This window comes from Montipora foliosa, chromosome 3 (assembly GCF_036669935.1).
Source record: "Montipora foliosa isolate CH-2021 chromosome 3, ASM3666993v2, whole genome shotgun sequence".
In the NCBI taxonomy this organism is placed as follows: domain Eukaryota; kingdom Metazoa; phylum Cnidaria; class Anthozoa; order Scleractinia; family Acroporidae; genus Montipora; species Montipora foliosa.
In genome coordinates this window covers 3,971,559-3,989,804 of record NC_090871.1, presented here as the reverse complement: position 1 = coordinate 3,989,804, position 18,246 = coordinate 3,971,559, and the positions used below count along the sequence as shown (strand labels likewise).

At 39.6% G+C, this 18,246-nt stretch overlaps 3 protein-coding genes across 3 annotated transcripts; all 3 read left to right on the top strand.

Moving 5' to 3' along the window:
• The first annotated feature begins 1,607 nt into the window (after positions 1-1,607).
• Positions 1,608-6,494, top strand: LOC137996512 (uncharacterized). The gene is made up of 4 exons (XM_068841950.1): positions 1,608-1,878; positions 2,536-2,781; positions 4,422-4,551; positions 5,091-6,494. The coding sequence occupies exons 1-4, from the start codon at positions 1,788-1,790 to the stop codon at positions 5,143-5,145; spliced, it is 522 nt and encodes a 173-aa protein (XP_068698051.1). The 5' UTR covers positions 1,608-1,787; the 3' UTR covers positions 5,146-6,494.
• Positions 6,495-7,740: 1,246 nt separating this feature from the next.
• LOC137995167 (uncharacterized) lies at positions 7,741-16,612 on the top strand. Its single transcript, XM_068840742.1, has 7 exons — positions 7,741-7,780; positions 7,877-8,125; positions 9,708-10,250; positions 12,098-12,110; positions 13,587-14,689; positions 15,857-15,986; positions 16,480-16,612. The coding sequence occupies exons 1-7, from the start codon at positions 7,741-7,743 to the stop codon at positions 16,610-16,612; spliced, it is 2,211 nt and encodes a 736-aa protein (XP_068696843.1).
• Positions 12,162-13,669, top strand: LOC137996511 (probable GH family 25 lysozyme 3). The gene is made up of 2 exons (XM_068841949.1): positions 12,162-12,289; positions 12,919-13,669. Exons 1-2 carry the CDS (start codon positions 12,199-12,201, stop codon positions 13,542-13,544), a joined length of 717 nt encoding a protein of 238 aa, XP_068698050.1. The 5' UTR covers positions 12,162-12,198; the 3' UTR covers positions 13,545-13,669.
• Positions 16,613-18,246: the final 1,634 nt, after the last annotated feature.

The following is an 18,246-nucleotide window of genomic DNA, read 5'->3' as shown; positions in this document are numbered from 1 at the left end:
CTACACCAGGACAGGCACGATCGAATGCAACGACCTCTGTACCACAGTATGTTGAAAAGTTCGAATCTCAACACTTTCTACCTTGTAATAAGCAGAGCCATCCAGTGCCATGTCTGGAGAATGAAAAAGCGAAAGTTTTGTGGGATATTCTATGGCATCTCAGTAAAATGCCCAAGAAATGGCGCCAACAAACCTGACATGAGTGTACTAGACAAAGAGAATAAGGAATGGTTCATCATACAAGGAACTGCCGTCGACCAGCGAGGACAATGTTCAAAAGGGACACATATACAGATTTAAGAACTGGGGTGAAGAGTTTATATTCTGGACACAAAGTTAGCAGTATACAAGTAATTTTCGATTTCCTAGCCGCTTACTCTATTAACTTAGAGAACGAATTGACTAAGATTTAACAAGATAAGAAGGTTGTAAGCAAAACCATAGAAAAGTCACAGAAATGGACAATTTCTCAAAATTGTGAAATCGTGCAAAGATTCACATCATACAGACAGTCGCTCGTTAGCTTCGTTATCTAAATGAACAATTCTAGAGTTTTAGTTTTTTCGGTTTTTCTTAGAAAGTAATTATTTCTTTGTGCATGCACTGTAAATAGTATAATTGACTAGGCCACCTGGCTCGTAGTTATACTTATGAAAGACACTTTTCTGCACAGTAAAGTCTTCCATAATAATAATATTTTCAAATTTATTTTTTATGTAAGTGTTTGTACCCGACTGAATTAATATGCAGCATGCACGGGAGTTTCGGGCTTTCAGATTTTTAAACTCGTGTAATTTTGCATACATAATAAACTGCGTTTACTAGCTGAAATCTTAAGTTATAGAGTGTTTTCATTCACGGGATCAGTAACCTTGTTTTTTTCACCAGAACAAAAGAAAACGTTTGCATTATCATAAAGCTCAATTCCAGGAGGGCACATCAACATGACCGTCGTTCCATTGTTTAAGTACACCAACATGGCCGCCATGACGTCACGTGAAAACACTCCATATAAGTGAATGACGTCACTTTTCTCTAGAACCAAACCTCTGAGGTCCAATCGGTCAGTTTTGAACGTGAGTAATGGCGGACCGAGAAATCCAAAACTTACACTCAACGTAAACAGACTTTGGATAAAAATCAATGCTCAAAATCTTGCCAGACAGGTCTTCAGCAAACGCACTTTCAAAATCTGAAGAAAAAAGGAAGCGATTTGTTTATCATAGTACCTCTGTGCAAACAAGAGAAAACTAAAAAGCGCAAATTAAGGAATTGAAGGTCAATAAAAGTGAGGAAAAAATTCTGAAATACTAACTTAGATTCCGCCTTTCTTTAAAATGTAGAAGGATTAAAGTAAACGCAATTTCTCATGTTTTTTAAATCCCCTAGAATACCATTCGGTCCCCTGCAAATTACATCATTGATACGCCTGACAGGTGCTCCATTGAGCATAAAGTGGTTTGTATACACTAACCTGGTCACCCTTTAACGCGTCAGTGGTCATATTGTCACAAGGAAGGGTAACACATGTTTGGGAAATAGGGAAACTTTACGTATTGCACTGTATTCACCTGTGTCTTTGAGATACTCTTTTTCAAAATGATTCTTGGAAAGGCAGCGGGGTTTTTTTAATGTTATGCAATTCACCCCAGTTTTCGTCCTCTCCCCAATCCCCCTGTGCTCCCTTGACCTATTCACTGGAGAGACAAAAGGTCACTGCCCAACGGAAAATTAAGTCCCGCTTTCCGATTTTGAAAACTGTTGTTCAATTTGTCTGATGTTTTTAAATGGGAATGACAATTCGTTGCGATATATTTATTGGTTTCTTGATGATTGTTATGTTTTCACTGGAGTTAGTTCACACCAGGCATCTTAAAGGTAACGATAAGCGATTACATAAATTATGATTGATTATGTTATCTGCTAATCAAAACAACGTCTTGAGAGAACGTATATTTTCTATTTTTTTTACTTAATCGTATACGAAAGGAACTCCAGCAAAACAGATGAGTCTGCCCCTAACGTCCCGCGGTAGTACATGTGAGAAGTTGAACAGAGGACAAATTAGAGAGTTAATTTAACGAAAAAAAAAGCAATCGCTCCCCACGACCAACAAGTGCGTTTAAGATTTTGGTACATTTATTTGTCACCTTCTCAAAACAACGACTTGAACTGGCCAAATTTGACGCTCTGACGACGACGCCAGTGCACGTAGATATTATTTCACCTATTCCCTTAATGTCAACGTCGCTGCAATAATCGCAAAGTCTTCCCAAAAAATCGAAATAATATTTTCTCGTGATGATTTCCCTGCCGGCGACCACGTCGTTGTTTAAGCTCCCAAATGGAACATGATAAACTATTCGTATAGCAATTTGAACTTTTCAGTTTTCTAATACTGTGCATGGCCTATTTCCTAGTCAATCATTGTCAGCCGGGTGAAAATCAAACCCCACGACCGATAGAGTGTCTGCAATTTTTAAAGAACTTTGAATGCAGAATACAAACGAGTTAATATTTGTTTTCTTCCCAAAGGGCTTAAGAGGGCGGCACGTGGAAACAAAAAAGAGTTGCCACAGAGCTTTCGTGAAAATCTCCTCTGGAACCTCATTCTAACACAAAAGATCGCTGCGCATAAAGAAAGTGCAAGGTCCACGCATTCAGTTAGCAGCAAGCATATGCATCAGCACAAAAGACACCACCAGCAAGCCAAGGAGCGAAAGATCTATGACCAAAACAATAAGAGCACAATGGACATTTACAGGGTGCCATTAAATGTTGGTGAGGAAAATTCGAATGAGAGAAAAGTGATCCTGGACAATTCAGCAATTATCTCTAATAGACATTCAGGTGGCTTCAGCGGTATTTGAACCTATGACCTCTGCGATGCCGGGTGCAATGCTCTACCAACTGAACTATGAAGGCAGTCAGTTGGGAGTGAGCAGGTCAATTTGTTGGGCTCCGGCATTTGTTGCCGTGACGGATTCGATTGCTAAATCAATTTATTACGTCTTCAAGGAAAAACTTTAACATAAGGCTTCGTTGGAAACCAATCCCTTCTCCTCCCTTAATTTATAGCAGTTAGTATCGCAGAACCCTAAGACACAAAGGGAAAACGTTTTCGATTTCACAACTTCTACTACACTACACTTTATTACAATTCTCAAGGGCACCCAACGTCAATTTTTGGAAAATATCTGTTCAGAAGACGATTTGAGATCTAGAATTCTCGGAACATTTGTTGTAAAATTTCTTGCCTGCCTGACTGTCCTAGGATTTTCGAACATCTAAAAAATGGTATAATTGCCCATTTTTAACGGATTTTTACCCTAAAAAGGTCACCCAGAATTTTCGGGAGCCTTTATTCTGGCTTAAATTTTTGGAAAGGTAAGTTTTAATCCCTATAATTTTCGGATCACTAGACTTTCAGCTAGGAAATCCGAACAGATGAAAAATTTTTTAGGGGATAAAAATATGCCTATATCTACCGTTTAAATACTTAAATACGTTTCGCCATGCTATGTTTAAGTGGTTTTGAACTATATTCTCGTTGGGTGCCCCTGAATTCTCCAGGCTACACTGCAATTATCAACGCCCAAGATTTATAACTTTCGGCGCTGTTCACCTGCAAGTAAATTGGGCCATGTAAACATATTTTCATTTGTCTTAATTTTAAATTTGAGGTGCACAATAGTGATTCCTCTTCCTCTAGCTTCTTCCGATGCCCTTGTTTATTGACGTTATCTTGTTCTTGCTAGTTTGTGAAATATCGCTAATTTTAATTGTGCGCTCAAGTGACAAAACGCCATCAAATTCCATATCATCATAGATTTGCTTTAAGTATAAGGGATAGAAATCAAGTGAGGCCCTACTTTGAGTGTAATGGATGAAGAACCTTCGCTGATCAACGGCATCGGGATCTTCTTTCTTGCGCGTCAGTCAAGGACAGAGAAAAACCACGCCTTTCACGTGCCTTTCAGCTCTGCGACCCGGGTTCAACTCTCGGCCCCGAGATCGTATGTGGACTGAGTTTCAGTCGATCTCAACCTGACTCCGAGGGTTTTTCTCCGGGTACTCCGATTTTCCTCAGTCAGCAAAATCGACTCCCAGCCTATTCCATCTGGCTGTGGCCGGCTGTGCTCCGAGGTCATACATGGGTCTTGTTCAGGGGCCGAGCGCCCAGCCGGTAGCACAGCTCCTTCGGTCTGATCTCGTCGAGCTGCGCCCTTAGCAATTCAGTCTCCGACTGCGAATAAAGGCTTTTAGCAAGTCACGTATTATTAAAATCTCTGACCCAGGTGGGAATCGAACCCGCGACCTCCGGTAGCGTAAAGGCTTCACTTGATTTCTATCGTTTCGTCTTACACGCTACTAAGGACAACACTCTTTCACACTTAGATTTGCTTTAACTCATTTTGCAGGTCTTTGTAGTGATCAGCATCCACAATGTGCTTCTTTTGCATTAAATGGAATGTGTGACTGGCCAGAGCTCTTTCAGAATCTGCATGACATTCATGTGACTTGCCCATTTTCATGTGGATACTGCAAGGAGTGAGGAAACCTTCCACTCTTGTGTATATTGGTAGAGATAAATCCTTGGACAGTAGATTTTTGCACAACCTTCCAAATAACACCTTATTAGTTAAAAAGCCACTAAGGATGTTAATAATTCGTTGATAATGATGATGACAGGATAAAATGAGGAAGTCGCGGCAAATGTAAATTAAACTGAGAAAGACATTATTCGGACAAAGATTTCGGCATTCACTGAAAGTAAATTTGCAATTGCAAGTGAGATGGGTAACTTTTACTGTGGTGAAACCGCAAATGAAAAGAATCATTTATTTTCACACTTGAATTGAGAGAGTCATTTTGTAATCTATCTGTAAAGCAACATAGACTGAAGACCGCGGAATTTTGTTGGCAATCTGATTTAGATTGAATAGCTCATCATACAACAACCTTAATTAAAAACGAAAAGCGTTGCATGTCAGTGGCCAAAAGAAAGGTGAAGATCATTAAATAAAATAATCTCAACTAAGTGAGCGACCCCATCAGAGTTTTAATCTACTTACATTCTCATTTTAAAGGAACGTTTCAGGAGGAGAAGTGGATTTTGTTGGAGATGACTGGACTAAAGAGTAGAGCCGATTGACCCGACCATGCGGCGACGTTGTGCAAAAATACGAACATCACGAAACCATCGAGCAAGACAAAGGTTCTAATCCACTTGAGGAAATCATTGCATTAAAGTAGTGCCTTACAAATACGTTGTAATCAAATTAAATGATATCGATAGCAATACTATTACGAAATTATATTTCTTGTTAACACCCTGAATACTACAGAGAGCCACTCCTCTCAAGTCTTCGCTCACCTGTCGCCGTCTTCTTGACAAAATCGGCTAGATCCCTGGCATTTAGGATAGGCTGGTGAACATTTAAGCCAAGAAATATTAGTTTAAAAGTAAATTAAAGCGGATTATTTGATTATGTAATCAGTTTTACTTGTTTGTGTGTGCGGCAACCTTTTTTATTTTCGACAACATTTTCTACCCGCCACGACTAGAATAATGGGCTTTTTGGGTAGAAATGTAAGAGATGGTGTAAAAATGTAATCCCTTTGCTCATCGTGAATGACTGTGTTTTAAATAAATGTGACGCTAAATTTAATGCCAAGAGAGGAGTAAGGTGCAATCGCCTTCGATTCCACCAATGTGGCCTGGGGTCTTCGCAGACTCGACGTCATAACTGGGTTGAATTTGTTGTTGGTTCCCTGGGGCGTTTTCCATTTGCCAAGAAATTCCGGAAATTCCGGTCGGGACGTAAATGGAACACACGTTTTTGGTTCGTTCCACTGGAAAATTTCCGGAATAAACGGAACTTCTGAAAAGGTAGTCCTGTTTTCCCGTTGGAAAATTTCCGATGGAAATGTGTGCTCCATTTACAACTTTTGAAAGGTTTTACCACTTCCAGGCTATTTACGGCCATATTTTTAAATTTTGGCGCGTAAAATCGCAATCACTGGACGGCGAACGGACCTGAGTTAAATGGAACACGTTTTTCACCCGATGGAAATTTCCACCGAAATTTCCGGACATTTTTTGTAAATGGAAAACGCCCTTGGTCTGCTCTGAGAGTTTGTCCCCCGGGTACTCCGGTTTTCCCCTCTCCTAAAAAACCAGCACTCCAAATTCCAATTCGATCTGGAATAGAAGGCTGCAAGTTAGAAAACTGTGATAGGTTATTGTGTCTCCCTCTCTAAATAAAAGCTATTATTCTTGTTGTGTCCCATATGGTTTTACAAGTAAGGGCCTTGACCAACCCCTTGACCTATGTAACCATTTTTTGGCCGACACGTAGCGATTTAACGGTATGAGAGTACTCTGAGGTTTTGCTTGAAGATAGTTTATAATTTATGACATAATTGAAATGCGAACCACCGGTCGTTGAAAACGAGGATTTGATGGTCTTGTATTCATATATCCATAGACGGGTCAAGGAGTTCAATAGTTTCTCTTATGAACGGTTTTTTCACCTAGGAACTTGGTGCGTGCGATGGGATAAACAGAAATTAAAATTAATTTTACTATTTCCTTTTTGTCGGGTTAATTATGAGCCGGTATGGAAACAAAAAATGGATAATAAATTCAGATTCGGTTTTGTGCAGGCATCTTGGTGGTCTACTCATGCTGTTGTTGACATTAGCTTTTTTCGTTCAGGTAACAAAACCTAATAATTCACATGAAGCAGGTATGTATAAATTTCGTATTTCTATTAAGTAAAATGATCTTTTTCCAACGGATTTGTGCATCGACTATAAAACAAGAATATATTGACTAATTACTCATGGAATCAAATCAGAAGTGCAAGTCTTATTATTGGTTTTCATTTGCTATGGATTTCACAATACTTTCGGTGCTTGATAGGGTAAAAAAAAAAAAAAGAAACAAAACAATTTAAAAACTACCCGGTGTCATACTGCATTTCTGGACATCTTGTTATCCGGAAACAATTTCGTGATTGTTTCGTTGATAATCATTGGGGCCTAGGTAGAAACTTAAACCTATTGTAATGTAAATGTGATCAGGAAGTCTCTTTGTTGGTCCACTTCATATCCCAATGAATATATTAGTACCCATAGGAGGAAGGAGAAAAATCTCTGTCCGAGTTGGTTTCTATATCTAACGAGGTCCTAATGTTTGCTAATGACTGGATGGCTCGGATTTGACTAAACTACTAAAACACGTGGAAACCGCTGCCATGTTGATTTCCGAGAACTCGAGTACGATACATTTACGTTCCCAGGTAACCCAATTTCAGTTATTATTATTATTGCACTACAGTCAGGGAGTTTTCTTCTTTTTCTTTTGTGGGGTCTTATATCTACCTTGAGAACATCAACATTGTATCTCTGACTATGTGTTTATAAAGTACTCAGAACTGTAGAACCACCGAGCACAGTTAGAGCTTCAAGAACCAAGCTAACTTGATACGTGGACCATGAACCAGCTTCAGCTGTTGCTTCGATGCACTTAACCAGATTGGCATTTTTGTTGTCGTCTTTTTTCTTGCTTTTCGAGCATTGAATTTAAATAGCAAAATAGGACTTCGCCAGAAAAAAACAGGTTTTACGCTGTTTAAGTTGTTTTGTACGGTGGCCCACAGTCAACTGTCGTCACTGTATCAAAACAAAATGCTCACAGCAAATTCGAATCAATTCGCTCGCCGCAAATTACAAATGACCAATAAGAGACGTCTTCAGTCACCTCCAGCCAGCGGTACAAGAAGTCTTAGAATATTATTTTGCCGTACATAAATCATATAACCGAAACTTATGTGCATTCTGTTGAAACTTAGTCAGTTTTTTTTTTCAGTTAAGCTGTACTCATTGCAAAAGGGACTTCGATGGCTGAAAGAAAATGTGCATCTAAGAGAAAGACTGGAGGGTTCAAAAAGTGGTAAATTTAATTCATGGCAAAGCAGAAATGCATTTGCCGACGCTGACCACAATGTTTCGCGTAAGCCCTACATAAAAAAATACAAGGATAGTAGGCAAAGAGATGTTCTAAAAAATATCATTTCACTTATTAAAGAGAGGGAGGACGCTACAATTCAGTCGTCTGGTAAGTCATCTCCGGTGACATAAAATAAACTCGTTTTTGTCATTTGTTCTGCTTTGCTTTGCATGCAAATCACCGACCTGTGAAGGAGATGGTTAAGGGCAGAGTCACTGTGTGGGACTGAGCCCCGAATGCGGACGGACCAAGATTTATTTGTGGAAATATCTGCAAATCGTCAGATTTTTGGACTTTTCAGATATACGAGGAACTGATCAAAGGCGGACCAGTCTCAATACAGCACTTGTTCACCAAACCCAGCCACTTATTTTTAAATTTGCAATAACCATTAACACTACACTGCAAGTAGCATTAAGTGAACTAACTAATCTAGGCAGGTAGAGTTAGACTACTTAATTATGCTCAGTGATTACAGCAAAATTATCTAGGTTAGGGAAATGAGAAAATGGAGACTAAGACTGGGAATGGAGAAAATGATTGAAAAAATACATTCAACAATGGCCGTTTTTATACTAGAGACGCATAATTCGTCTGGGACGAACTTGGGCAAACAATTTTTCTGCGTCTGTTAAATTCGTCTAGTGTAAAGACGGCCACGGGACCCATTATGCGTCTGGACGAAGTATCTACTTTAATGCGTCTTCGAAGACACACTAAACTGGATAGTTCGTCCAGATGAATTATGCGTCTTGCGCCCGTCTTTATACTAGACGAATTTAACAGACGCAGAGAAAATGTTTGCCTAAATTCGTCTCAGACGAATTATGCGTCTCCTATAGTTCGTCCCGTCTTTACACTAGACGGATAACATGAGAGACGCATAATTCGTCTGGACGGATTATGCGTCTCTAGTATAAAAACGGCCAATGGTATCTGATTATGGTAATTACATTAAATTATTACGTAGACTAATTTGGAGGCATTTTTATGATTTACAAGTAGAGATAATTTAATCAATACATTCAACCAATCAACCAAAGCATAAATAGAAGGAATAACGAGGAAGAGCGAGAAATACACGAGAGAAAAAAAAAGTTTACAAAACCAATCGTCATGGGATTTTAAGAATCTCGCACACATACCAGCTTGGTCGTCAAATTGCCCGCTGAAATGGAATTGGAATGTTTCCACTTGGAAAATGTTCCATACACATATATTTCGAAAGATATGTATAAGGGTGTAGAGTGACATGCCCCGACCATTTGCAGTGCGATAAGGCTGGAACGTCATCGTTGCACTATAGATTGTCTGCTGTTTCCTTATAGGCGTGGTTACACTTGTAATCAATAAAGGAAATGTCTCAATATGACTTTGTCTTAATTTTGGACTTTGCTTAATATAGATGATATAGCTTTTTAAAGAACTATCATTATCAGAGAGTTGCCAACCACTGCTCAGCTTGCCATTCGTTTTTTGGCACCAAGGTGCAGCTACGCAAAAAACTAAAGCCATTTGTGTTTCATTCATTTTTAATACTACCAAATAACACGCAGGATCTCAGATTCAAAAATACTGGTCCAGGAATATCTTTTTCCTAATCTAGCCATTACAATTGCGATTATTTTAATATTTTTACGATATGGTATAAATCATACCAACATAATGCTGATTTTGTATTTTCAAGCAGAGCCAGCAAACGTGGTATTCTTGTTGGACGGCTCAGGTGATATAGGATTTAGAGAACTTCAGTTCTACAAAATGTTTGTGAAAGAGGTGTATAACAGCATAAAGCGTCCTCCTCAAGGAATCAAGTTTGGATTATTTGAATGCGGCTCACTGAGGCATTACAACCAACATAACATCTTATCCCGAACGATTCCAAATTCGACGGCACTTGATCGTATATTAGACAATCTTGTCCCGATAAATGGACATTGTGAGCTAGGAAAATCGCTCCAAATGATAAATACAAACATTTTTAAACGACCGACGAATGATTCTCCAAGGGCAATAGTTGTTGTATTGGCTGGACATTCCCTGGACAACGTCACCAGCGCAGCTAATAGACTAAATGAAGAAGGAGTGAAAATTGTGGCCTTTGGTGCGGGGGACAAAGCTGATATGGATCAACTTGTCACATTAACGGTCTCACCACTTTATGCCTTCAAGGTTCCAGCTTTTGAATATTTGCCTTCGATGTCATCTACGGCCGTTGGGTTTCTGGACAAAGGTCAGTGAAAAAGATTTTAAAAGCTATGCAAATAAATGTAGAGGAATCCTCTAGTAAAATTCATCCATTAGATATTGTAGGGAACACTATTGAGCCCACCCCTCACTGTTAAAATTGGCCGCTAGTCACGTGACATGATTGAACCATGCATGAAGAATGTAACTTAAGTCCGCAAGGTGGTTTGTTTGAAGAATAAGATTATTGAACAAAGTCCCTGCTTGTTGTTTCTTTTATTTTTTTGCCTTCTACAAAAACCTGGCTGTTACAGTTAATTTTTTGGTTGTGCTTTTACTCCGTAATTTTTTTTACGAAATAAGACCTCAAGAGCCACAACCGGTCTTAGTTTTCTTCTTTATTTATCATGCATATACTTACAGTGTCAAAGTAATTAGAGGCCTTCAGATTGGGGTACGAGGACGACTACGACCGCGCGTGCTCAGCACAGAAACCTCGTACTCGTCAGTAGCCATTCTCGTACTCCAATCTGAAGGTCGCTATTAATTGTCATGCATACTAGCATGCGAAAAAGAGAAAACAAGGCTGAAATTATGGGCTGTGAATTTAAAGTCCTGATTACAACCAATGCCTGCATGATTTAACCGAAAGATTCTAAAGCACCCCCACTTGCGAAGATTCTTGAAGAGCGAGTCTTTTCCGTGGTCAAGTGTCCTTGGGCCGACTGGTCCTTATTTTATGCATGATCTTGAACACGAATAAAATATTTTGATCATTGATCATGATCTTTTATTGATCATTGATCATTGATCTTGATCATGCATAGAGTGGTTTTCAATTGAGTGTCGAAAGTAATTAGCGAATTGCTTTGGTTTATGATTACTTCACTCAGTGATTGGTTCAAAGTTCTCGCGCCACTTTTTCAACCAATTAGAAGTGAAACCAAAACCAATCGTGGCTCGCGCGTGCACATTTTCCCGCGCTTTGTGTCGGCTACGTGTAATTATTTCGAGTTTTGATTGGTTTACTGGATTGTCTCCGTCGTTTTTGATTGGCCAAAGTAATTACTTTGGTTTTGGTTTTACGACACTCAATTGAAAATCGCTCTAAAATATTCTGATCATTCCTTTCACGGAAATACATGAGGCAAATAAATTGACCTGCTCCCAGCTGTGTTGGTTCATAGCTCAGTTGGTATCATTGAGGTCATGGGTTTGAATCCTATTGAAGCCGCCTAAAATTTTCAGGCGTCTACTTAACAATTAGACCCTTCGCCCTCAAGGGCTACGGGTCAATGGCCCATGAGGCGAAGCCGAATGGGCTAATGGCCCGTGGCCCTTGAGGTCGAAGGGTTTAATTGTTTAGTGTCACCTAACTAGTCGGAAAGAAAAAACAAGTTGAAGCGATATTTATTTGGGAATAAAACGAAAGAAAGCGTCACGCTTTTCGCTACTCAAGGACTATTACTAATAGTCTTCTAGTAGCGCAGCCAATCAAAATGCAGCATTTGCATTAGTCCACTAGTTGGGTGATACTAATATGAGAGACAATTGCTTAAATTATCCAGATAAGTGCGAGGATCACAAATGAATAGGGTACTACCTAACTAAGTGAATTTTGATACCGCCTACCAGACAACAGCGCTGCAGTTATTGGCAGCATACATATACACAATGCTCCGATCAGACGATAGTACAGCAGGTCAATTGGTAGACCTGAAATTCTGACGTCGTAGGTTCTATTCCCACTCTGGTACAATGTGTTGCTTTTCCTGGCGATGACTTGCGCTCTCACGGATTTTATGGAGGCCCTCAGCACATTCCCCTTCTGACGAACCTATAACTTTTATTGATATTTACATTGAAGTGATCTTTTTTCCGTTTGGTTTTTAGTAACTGAGCCCAGGTATGTCAACAACATAGATTCTTCCTCACAAAAACTAGACTATCACGAGGAGCGAGCACAAGCTGGATATCAAAATGAGTACGGTAACATGAACTATCCTCTTCTTGGTTCAAACTACGAAAACGGCATGCACCCCAACTTTGGACCAACCCTTGGTGAACCTACTGTGGGGTATTCAGGTAAGCTTACAAAAAACAGTGGGATAATAACCAGATTTAATAAAATTAACCTCGATCATTGAAAATTATGTCAGTCTTAACAGTCCAGAAAGGCACTAATCGACAATGTCTCAATAGACAACGAACGCCTCCCTATTCCTTTGTCAGATTTTTGTCGACGAATAGACTGATCAATGAATGAATGGCCCGTTTTTATACAAGAAACGCATAATTCGTCTGGGACGAACTTGGGCAAACTTTTTTTCTACGTCTGTTCAGTTCATCTGGGATAAAGAGGGGCACAAGACCCATCTAGTAATGCACCTCGACAAACTATCCACTCTGGTATGTTTTCGAAGACGCATTGTCCTTGATGGTTCGTCCAGACGAATTATGCGCCTAGTGCCCGTCTTTATTCTCGATGAATTTAACAGACGCAGGAAAATGTTTGCTCAAGTCCTTCTCAGACGGATTATGCGTCTTGTATAGTTCGTCCCGTCTTTACACTAGAAGGATAACATGACAGACGCATAATTCGTCTGGACGGATTTTGCATCTCTACTATAAAACTGGCCAATAAAACGGTACGTTATCACGGAGAAATGAGCTGCACGAAAGAATTAATTTTGATCATTTGTTTTACTTAACAGATTCATGGTCATTTCTTACGCAGAGTGGGACCCAAGAACCGGTGCAAAGTAAGGTTTTTCAAAATTCCCAAACAACCAGTGAAGATAGTAACGAGGAAGAAACCTTTGAGGAAAATAAACAGAGTATAGGACCAACGCTACCTCAGGACGGAACTCATTTCAAGGACGGCAGTGTTGAAAACGCACAAGATCTGTCTGAAAATATCAATTCAACCACGCAAAGTCCTGAAAACCAAGGACAATCCAGCATAAACAAGACAAAACCGGACGGAGAAGGGCAACCTGGAAATGTGAACCAAGGAAATTCTGGTGCAGGAGCCATTCCTTCGGCTGGCGAGGTTGTCGCTTCTAAGAATGTGGCTGCTAGTTCGGGTAGCAGCGGAAACCTGGCAGGGTCTCCCGGAAATCCAACAGGAAGTGGACCATTAGTTAATAATGGAAAAGTGAGCCCTGGTACTGGAAGTACTGGAACCAACGGTGGCTCATTTCAAGGTGGTGCTGCAAATACTGTTGGCGGAGCAGCTTCAAATTCGGGGCAGCAAGCATTAACAGGTGCGTGGCTCGTGCAAATAATGCTGATAATAATCTGTGTACATATGTTTTGTTTACCTGACTATCACAACTGAGCACTTCCTAACATTTTTGGTAGATGAACTGACCCGATAAAGGTTAAAATATTGGATAGTGAATGTCGGGAAAATTAACCGTCCTGGTACAACGTCGAGCCACTGCTTCATACGCCATGGCAGTGAGACAGACCACTTAGGTACGTTGCGACTAATATGTTCTAGTACAATGATCTTCTCCTATCTTATTGCTGTCAATACAGGCCTTTTGCAAGCTGTTCAAACCCAGTTGTTACCAATACCTGTTATTCCTGTTCAGACGATCCCAATACAACCTCTGCCTTCTGTCGTTATTCCTCCACTTCAAACACACGTTCCAGCCAACAACGCAGGATCAATGACAAACCAACAACCACCAGGAGGAAATATGCCCCCAATTCCACAAAATGCAAGTAATGAAAAACCAAAAGAATCAAACCCTGAGAGCAAAGTCTCTCCATCGACGGAAAACTCAAACGAAAACAAAACTCCAGCAGAATTATCAGAAAAACCGAATGGTACTCAGCTTCCATCCAAGGCACCTGGATCTCAGGTACCAACTAAATCAACTGAAGGAAGTAAGTCTTCAAAGAAGCAAACTACAAAAAGTGCCCCTTCATCTCATAGCACGTGTTTGCCTGGGAATGAAAATTCTCCTACACCAAGACCAAATGCGTCTTGTCCAACTTTAAAGAAACCAACATCTGTCCCTTCTGCACAAGGAGCCCGAACGAAGAAACCCACTCCTGATAAGAAACCAACAAGTGCATCAACAACTCCCAATTCCAATCATAATTCAATGCCACAGATTGTACTCTGCCAAGTAATCTGTGGAAGCGACTGTTGTTCACCTAAAGTGAAAACATCTCCAACACAAAGTACTCCTACGACGAAACCCACAACTGAATCAACAACCGAACCCAAAAGCGAGTATAAGTCAAAACCGACAGAGGCACCGGATGTTATGGCTGGGCCACCTTTACCACTTCGTTACCCTCCATGTCTTCCAAAGAACACACATCATTTGCTTTCCTGTCAATTGCAATGGCCGGCGAGACCTCTGCCTCCCTCTGACACATTCCCAATGTACATGACACTTCCTCCTGCTACTGCCTCGCCACTCCAAATGGAAAACGAAAAGGAGACGAAAGGAAATTTGCTTGGTGGTAAGAATTGTTGAGGATTGATTCTCTATAATATCCCTTGAAACTTGCAATGACTTAGCTGCTACTGCGTCTGTAGGAAGTGAAACATACAAATTCGGTAAGGTTTTATCAAACGAGGTGATAAAAATAAATCAACCAACGAAAGAAATATTTGAGAGCTGACGTTTCTAGCGTTAGCCTAAGCTGGAACTCCCTCTGATGAAGGGCTAAAGCTCGAAGGTGTTGGAAGCGTTATCTCGCAAACCTTTCGTACGGTGGTTAGCCTACTGTACGTTATCAACTCCGTCGTTAATTTGATAATTAATTAGTATTCACCGAAGTGGAGGTGGCTAGTGGTGGATATTCACCACTAGCCATCTACCCTGAGGTGAATAGTTGTTTTAGTATATACTAAAATGGTGAGATAACATAGCACAAAAAGGGGATTTTAACTCATTTATTCCTGCAACAATTACACTATTTTCGGGCGCAGATCTCGCGTGAGTTGCTCGGTGATGAATAGCAAGGGATCTTCGGAGTTTCGGAGTTTGAGTAGCCAATCAGAGAACGCTATCCACTGTTTTAGTATATACTAAAACTAAATGACAATTTATGAACTAACGGGGAAGTGGAAAAACGACAGAAATTGACAAAAAAACCTGACAGCTCTGAAACTAAACATTCACATTTGCACCAGAACTGCTAAGATGATTAGTTCTAAGTAATTACTGTCGTACTCATCATGTACACGTTACAATGTGATTGGATACTAACCAAAATTTTTTATAAGCCTAATTACCGACAGGTGGAAATATATCTTTTTTTTTTCTTGAAATGCGAAATGTAAATATGAAATGCCATGTTTTTGTTGAACTGCAGTTAACGAAATGGAGCTGTGTTCCGCGCACGACAATTTATTCGATTGTCTAGATCACAGGCACCTAAAAATTCAGCTGGCGTCAACAGAATGCAAAGTCATGACCTCTGCGATGCCGGGGGAATGCTCTATCAACTGGGCTATGAAGCCACTCAGTTGGGAGAAGGTCAACGTGTTGGGCGTATGTGTTTCCGAGAAATGGAGCTAGGACTTATTTAGCGATGGTCCTCCTAACCTTCATTTCATAACTGTTTCTTAATGTAACTAGTTACAAAATATTAAGAAACACTAAGTAAAAAGTTTGCAAATAGGTCAATGCCAAGACTTCCATCCTGACTGCCCCGCGTTTGTTATGAGCAGAATGTGTGATCAGGAAACTCCCTTCAAAGATGTATTTAACGTTCGTGAAGTTTGCATGTTGTCGTGTGGTGTATGTAACAGGTATGTAAGTCACTGTCTGCGTGGGAAGACGGAGAGTTAAATCTATGTAAACGAAAGGTTTAACATTAGATTAGGTTAGCGCTGTAAAATTTTCATATTTTAAAAATATATTCTCTCTTTTATGCAATGTCCTTGAAAATAGAACTTAAACAGAGGCCGGGCCATACAGTTTAGAGAGGATAATTCGTTTTTTAGCGACTAGCTGAGCTAAAATGGATTGGCATTCTTTTTGTTAAAGGAAGCAAACATGATAGATTAAAACAACACTGAGAGCCCCCTAGGGAAGTCCTTGTTCCCTTTAAAAAAGGTTTTGTGCTCCTCCCTTGTTCCCGAAATTACTTCCAAACTTGTACCCACCCAAATATGTTTTGTTCCCTTGTTTCCTAAGATATTTCATTTTTTTCTCCCAGATTCCCTAGTTATTTAGCCATATTCTCTTGTTTCCCAAAACTCCTGAGAGAGCCTCAACACTCCTTTATTCTGTTTTCTTCAGTCTCGTCGAACAAGGAACTAATCTTACATTTAAGAAGCGTGAAAAAGGAAGAAGGCCTGAAGACATGGGATTCCCAGAATACAGCAAGAAATTCCTTAAACGCCACGTTCTTGAAGCACAAAATAACAGTTAATTTATGAAATCACAGCCCCGAATCTTGACGCCGGCTTTTGTGCTTGTGCAATAAGAGGACTGAACTTTGAAACTACTGCTGATTAATTTTTTTGTAATAAGACCCGTTCAAAGACTGTAAGCCAGACAGAAAAACATTGTAATTCGTTGGGCTAAACGGACACAGACGTCAGTTATATATCATTATAACATAAAAAGCTAAAAAATGTGGTGTTTCAACGCTATCCTTAAAACGAAAAGAGCAATACGTAATTAATCTAGTTAAAGTCAATGGTAAAATGATGTCATGCTGGGTTAAGTTTTCATCTCATACTTTTTGACGTGATAATGACGTCATAGTAAAGTCAAATCGTCGTCCCTTTTAAACCTTCTCTTTCATCTTATCATATTTTTTAGGAATGTCTATCGCATTAGATAGTCAAAACATATTTGTTTGATCTCTTGCGTATGGTTTGAAGGAGTTTTAGTAGGACTCATCAGACAGTAATTCCAAAGAAGCAAAAATATTTTTATCCTGCATCAGTGGTCATGCGGTGCCTCCTAATGAATTTTTTACAAGAAAATAAAATAAAAATCCTTTGGAAAGGTGCCAAGAGTAAATATTTACATTTTTAATCGCTAGACGAGCCGAGCCAGTCTAATGCATGCAACGTTCATCATAAATTAAATGAAATTAAATGCAATAAGAAATGGAAGGTTTCTTGCGTTTAATATTTGTGTGCATTATTTAAAGCATCTGTTGCATACGACATAATGTTACAAACGTAGAACTGGTTTATATAGACCAAATTAATGTGAGGCGCGCAAAGTTCACATGGCCCTTATAGGTGACAGTTGGAAACTAAGTTTACCTAACAAACCTAACACAGTAGAAGACTAAGAACCTATAAATTGATACCTTGAGTTAAAATTAAACAAAGTAACCAGTGGATATCATGTCACAGCCACGGTATTTGAAGAGTGGGCTGGGGATAGTTGGCAGAGCCAGTCAATTCTTCCATGAGCATGCCTGATTCGTCCCGGCTTGATATGAAATATTGTTTACGGAAGAATTTGCTTAATAATTACTAGTAACTAACCTCTTAAAACAAATAACTTGCATGGATCTTCAAAGTCTCAACTGTGTTCAGTCAAGCAGATTGTATGAATGCTCCATGGTAATCACTTTGACTGCATTTCGAGTTCTTGAGATAAATTTTCTTTGACAGAAAAGAGACCAAATGGAGCTTTAATATAGTGCGTGTCCACAAAAAGGGACAAAATGGGAATATCAAATCAAAATGTACTCCCAAATTGAACGGTATACGAATGCCGTAACGGTAAGGACAATTACCTCATCGTCTGTAATAACTCAGAACGAAACTGGATTGTTAAGTAAACTACCGCCAGCAAAAAATGTTGATACATGTAATTAGCGTCAGGCATGAATTTGTTATCAAGAACGAGTACTAACAGAGTCAACAACGTAAAGAGATCTGATTACTGGACAAATACCATTGAAAACGAAGTCAAACATTTTTAATTAATCTGAATTTTGTAAAACGGAATCTTTATTTTCATGTAACACTTGAAGGACTCTTAGAAAAGCCAGTTGGTCAGGCCATCCATCCGTGGAGGATATTCATGCTTGGATAC

What these genes read in the sequence shown, in the direction of transcription:
- LOC137995167 (XM_068840742.1), top strand. Translation starts at nt 7,741, where the DNA reads ATGACCAATAAGAGACGTCTTCAGTCACCTCCAGCCAGCG. An exon ending in GAAAGGAAATTTGCTTGGTG is followed by an intron (nt 14,690 to 15,856) that starts GTAAGAATTGTT and finishes GTTTGCAAATAG; the next exon opens with GTCAATGCCAAGACTTCCAT. An exon ending in TCGTGTGGTGTATGTAACAG is followed by an intron (nt 15,987 to 16,479) that starts GTATGTAAGTCA and finishes TGTTTTCTTCAG; the next exon opens with TCTCGTCGAACAAGGAACTA.
- LOC137996512 (XM_068841950.1), top strand. Translation starts at nt 1,788, where the DNA reads ATGGGAATGACAATTCGTTGCGATATATTTATTGGTTTCTTGATGATT. An exon ending in CAGGGTGCCATTAAATGTTG is followed by an intron (nt 2,782 to 4,421) that starts GTGAGGAAAATT and finishes CTCATTTTGCAG; the next exon opens with GTCTTTGTAGTGATCAGCAT. An exon ending in TCATGTGGATACTGCAAGGA is followed by an intron (nt 4,552 to 5,090) that starts GTGAGGAAACCT and finishes CTCATTTTAAAG; the next exon opens with GAACGTTTCAGGAGGAGAAG.
- LOC137996511 (XM_068841949.1), top strand. Translation starts at nt 12,199, where the DNA reads ATGAACTATCCTCTTCTTGGTTCAAACTACGAAAACGGCATGCACCCC. An exon ending in ACCTACTGTGGGGTATTCAG is followed by an intron (nt 12,290 to 12,918) that starts GTAAGCTTACAA and finishes TTTACTTAACAG; the next exon opens with ATTCATGGTCATTTCTTACG.